Source organism: Pseudochaenichthys georgianus, chromosome 10 (genome assembly GCF_902827115.2).
Source record: "Pseudochaenichthys georgianus chromosome 10, fPseGeo1.2, whole genome shotgun sequence".
Taxonomy (NCBI): Eukaryota; Metazoa; Chordata; class Actinopteri; order Perciformes; family Channichthyidae; genus Pseudochaenichthys; species Pseudochaenichthys georgianus.
The window spans coordinates 31,041,794-31,046,586 of record NC_047512.1 but is presented as its reverse complement, the minus strand read 5'-3'; the positions used below and the strand labels follow the sequence as shown (position 1 = coordinate 31,046,586).

The 4,793-nt window shown below is 44.3% G+C and overlaps 1 protein-coding gene across 1 annotated transcript; it reads left to right on the top strand.

Moving 5' to 3' along the window:
• The first annotated feature begins 514 nt into the window (after positions 1-514).
• LOC117454429 (type-2 angiotensin II receptor-like) lies at positions 515-4,213 on the top strand. Its single transcript, XM_034093657.2, has 2 exons — positions 515-731; positions 1,296-4,213. The coding sequence occupies exon 2, from the start codon at positions 1,351-1,353 to the stop codon at positions 2,617-2,619; it is 1,269 nt and encodes a 422-aa protein (XP_033949548.1). The 5' UTR covers positions 515-731; positions 1,296-1,350; the 3' UTR covers positions 2,620-4,213.
• Positions 4,214-4,793: the final 580 nt, after the last annotated feature.

Genomic DNA, 4,793 nt, shown 5'->3' with positions numbered 1-4,793 from the left:
GCTCGTCCTCCTCCTCATTCATCTTCCAAACTCTGCCTCCCCCTTCTGCCCCAGTGGCTGGCTTGACTTCCGCTGAGACGGAGTAAATATTTCCCATGGCTTATCTGACCGCTGGCAGGACGAATATGACACAACGTGCGAGGCTCTGCTAATTAACACACAGCCTCCGTTCCACGGGTCAGAGGCCTCTGCAGGGACAGTGAGGGGCTTTAAGTCACCCCGAACACACTGGTGTCCTATTAATTATGGTCAGGTACGACACGCGGGCACGAGTCTGCAGTGACCGGAGACGCAGCAGTTACACAAACACATCTTGACTTGATTTTCTTAGTTTGCTTGTAAATAATCTGGGAGGGAGGAAAAGAACAGAGAGCATGATTTCGTAATGTTCTCCCGCTCTGCAGGCTGGCTTGTGTCCAGGTACAGTCCAGCCCCTTGGTTATGATGAAGGTGTGACGTGTAAGCAACTTTGCTGTTGTGCAACCATCAAGAGACTCTTGGGGGCTATAAGACCCCCAACCTCATCTGGTTTCTCAGAGCCTCCCGTCTGTTTTCTCCACACACACATACAGACACACACACAAACACAGAGGCATGATATGGTCCGGGGCATTCAGCTGTGCAGATTTCTCTTAGAGAGGTCGAGGAGTATTTGTCAAGACATGGACTTTAGTCAAGAGAGGAATTGAAAACCGCTTCGCTGCTTGGACTGGACGCTCAATCGCTCACAGGTAACATGACTTCTTTAAATACATTGAGTATGATTGGATTTGATAAAACCTTAATTTGTATTTGATAATACATCTTTGAGTTTATTTCCCTTAGTCCAAGTGTCTTAACATGATTACCAGTTGTTGTTTTGTTATTGGAGAAAGTCATTTCATTATGCATTCCCCTTATTTTACTGCATGCCTATACTTTAAACACTATGTTGTTATTTCATGTTATTATTAACACCTTCCTCTGGTGCAGCGGACCGCATTAGGATCAGTTTCAGTGGCTTTTAAGATTCCTGTAAGCCTATTCAATCCCAAATTAAGATGCCACTTTCTTCATGAATGTTCCATGAACTTTCAGTCATTAATACAATTCTGAGGATGCCATTAATCCAGCAGACGAATTCAACCCCTCCATATGTATTTCATTACTGCCCAACTTCAGGAATGGTGTAACGTATTTCCCTGTGATTAGTTATCAAGTGGGACAGCTAATACACACTGGGGAGCCAACTTAAAATGACTGTCCATAAAAGGCGCATTGATTTTGAATACCCTCTGTTTTTGTCTTATTTCCAGCTGACCTTGGTCAACTAAAAGGGGAAAGTTGAATTTTTATGACGCATCCAGTTCAATGATGGCATTGCCAAATGACATCACCCTTTTCAACTCCACCTCGTCCCCCTTGACGACAGAGATCTATCTGAACATCTCTGTAGCCCCCTCGGCCCCCTCCTGCACAGACTGGCCTGCTGTACCCATGACTACGTTAATCCCCGCCATCTATAGCATCATCTGTGTGCTGGGCATCGTAGGCAACACCCTGACAGTTTGGGTGTTGGCCCATTCCAGCACCTCAAGGAGAACTGTGGCAAACACCTTCATGCTGAACCTGTGTGTGTCCGACCTGCTGTTCCTGCTGTCCCTCCCCCTGTGGGCCGTCTACTATTCCCATGGCTACAAATGGACTTTTGGCCGTGCTGCCTGCAAAGTGTGTGGAGCTCTCCTCCACCTCAACCTCTACGCGTCCATCTTCTTCATCACGTCAATGAGCGTGGACCGCTACCTTGCTATTGTGCATCCGCTGCGCTCCCAGAGTTCGCGGTACCCCAAACGTGCTCAGTTCACGTGCATCGTGGTGTGGGTGCTTGCGTGTGCTTGCTCAGCCCCCACCTTGTATCTGAGGGACACTATCTACGTGCCTAAGTTGGGTGTGGAGGTCTGTGGGATTCACTATCCTGATCGGGCCTGGGACCTGACCCTGGCCTGGATGAAGATTGCTTTGGCCTTTCTCCTGCCGCTATTAGTCATTTCTTGCTGTTACTGGGCGATTGGCAGGCATCTGTTGGCTAATACGGGGCTGGGAAGAATGCGGACAACATTGCAGCCCTCCAACATGCCCTCTTTTAAATCCCTGGAGTCCAAGGATAACTGCATTAAACCAGAGAGACCCCCGACCCCTTGTGTGAGTACCAGCTCAAGCGGGGGCAGACCCCTGGAGGGCAGGGGGCTGGAGCGGGTGTTGTGGACAGTAGCTTCGGTGGTCCTGGCCTTCTTCATCTGCTGGTTCCCCTTCCACTGCGTGACCTTCTTAGAATTGCTGAAGAACGAGGGCTGGTTGAACGGCTGCTTGGTGAATTGGACAACCCAAAACCTCACCCCCCTCACCCTCTGCATGGGATTCTCCAACTCGGCCATAAACCCTGTGCTCTATTGCTTTATCGGAAACCATTTCCGGGCCCGCCTCGGGGGGCTCTGCCAGGGCCTGTTTGCTTGTCTGAAGGCCCGCGGGGAGGACCACAGACAGAAGAGAGGCTCCTTCAGCACCAGGCTGAGCTCCTTCTCCCGAAAACTCAGTGACCTGAAAGACCTGGCGATTGTTGAGCCGTCTGGTCATACCTAACTACCTGCAGGGGAGGAGGAGGCTTTCCACCTTCCTCCACTGGCTTCACACCCCAAACAGTGATGCCAACTTCACAACTTCAAATGACGGCTGAACTCCCAACAAGCATGGATGTGTGTCGCAGAGCTGTTACGACAACTGACTAAATTACATTTCATTAGAGTCAGAGTGCACAAAAAGACAGAAACAAGTCACCAAGGAAATTATTATATTATTATTTAATTATATATATATAGGCCTATATATATATATATATATATATAAAAGATTTTAAGTTTTAAAGCTGGTTAGCCAAACTGTTCAGCAAGCAGGCAGCTGTTAACAGCTAAAACATTTGTTTTAAATGAAGGCTACACAACTTACTCAACACACTGCGAACAGACAGTTAGCAGCTAGCTGGTGAACATAATATAGCATGTAGCGGCTAATGAAACAGACATTTACCTCCAGAGTAGGTAAAGACCAACAGATTTGGTATTATATTGTTGGCTAAAAAGAAGCTCTAAATGATTGATTATGTTACTCTTTATCTGCTAGGTGTGTAGTATGCAACTGTTTGCTAACAACAGCTGTCAACTTAAAAGGTGATATTATCTCAGTTTTCACAAAGTTCTCTCATGTGAAGAAAAAAAGAATCTGTTAAATTTAAAGGTGTAACTAACCTGCTAGTCAGTAGTGACTAGTCACATCAACTCTGCTAAGCTAAGGCTAGCTAGTTTACTTCCTTTGTTTCAGATTAGTTGGATTTAGCTTCTGCCTCATTGATATGGAATGATACACTAGATACGTTTTTTATACAAGGAAACAGGAACGTATGAAAGAGTTAATGTATCATAGGCTTTAACTGTGGTTATCTCAACAGCTAGCTTAAATGTAAGCTCTATTTTGTAATTGTGCTAACTATGATGTTTTATCTGAAATTAGACAATGGCATAACAATATTTTATATGGTAAATCACTTTTATATGGTAAATACATTTTGACCAAATGTGTGGGTACTGCGTTCTCTGCATTGAAGGGCAGAATCATAATGAGATATACAGATGTATTGGATAATTATTAACCAGTCAAAATAAAGCTTCTTTTACTGTGCTTTTATGAAACCAAGATATTAAAGGTGGGGTAGGTAATTTTGGAGAAACCAGCTCGAGTGCGCAATAATTTGAAAATACACAGCTGGAAACATTTTGCCACTTCCTTACATAGCCCCTCCTTCACGAACGCGCACATGACCAATGAGGGCACGAGATACATTTGTGCACAGATGGAAGTTATTTTAGCCGGGTCGGCTAAAATGATTGGTCGTGCTTTTTACAGTAGGCTACTACGGCTTCCACAGATGACATGTTTTTATGGATTTTTTGTCAAAGCACTTAAGATATTCATTGCTATCGGGATGTTAAGAGCATTCCATGGAATATAACAACAAGTGTATATCGAGACGGTTTCTTAAGCTTACCCCACCTTTAAGTGTAATCATGTTATATTGTTATGGTATTATTCTGTAAAGACAGTTTATTCAAATTACTTTATTGCATTTACTGAAAATTAAAGTGACCAATATTGGCAAAAAAATTCCTTTGTTTGATTTTAATTCTCCAAAATTATTTTACGGATTCTTTACTAAAATGGGAAATGGTCGGGTAAATTTAAGCCACTAATTACACATACACCGGTTTAGTGAAATTGCTTCTTTCAATTGTAATTTCTACTTTATTTTATCCCAAATTCACCCTCCAACAGCTGCGACTCCGGAGCTCCCCCCCACCCGGGAATGAGAGTGGTGCGATTACTGTCGGCTGGCAGATGGAAATTCAGTCTCCCCATTTTTTTCCCCTTCTCCTCCCAGAATGCCTCACTCAGATTCCGTACATATCAAGGCCAGATATCATAATCTCATACAAATGTCCCTATGCATTCCAGTTCAGTCAGTGGATTTGGTGCAGGGAGCCGCTGGCTGATCAATGATGTATCTCTGTCTGCTATTTGTGTCCAGTATAGATCCACTACATTCTGCATTGACCCTGGACTGCCTGCCTGTGAACTGAGAGCCAGGGGAGTGTGGTTAAATGTTGTCTGGTACTGAAGGACCATGGGGGGTAACATACACATGAAGTGGATAATCCTATAAACGTTTTTGTTGGAAGGGTTTTTGCTTTTTTTCTATTCTAGAT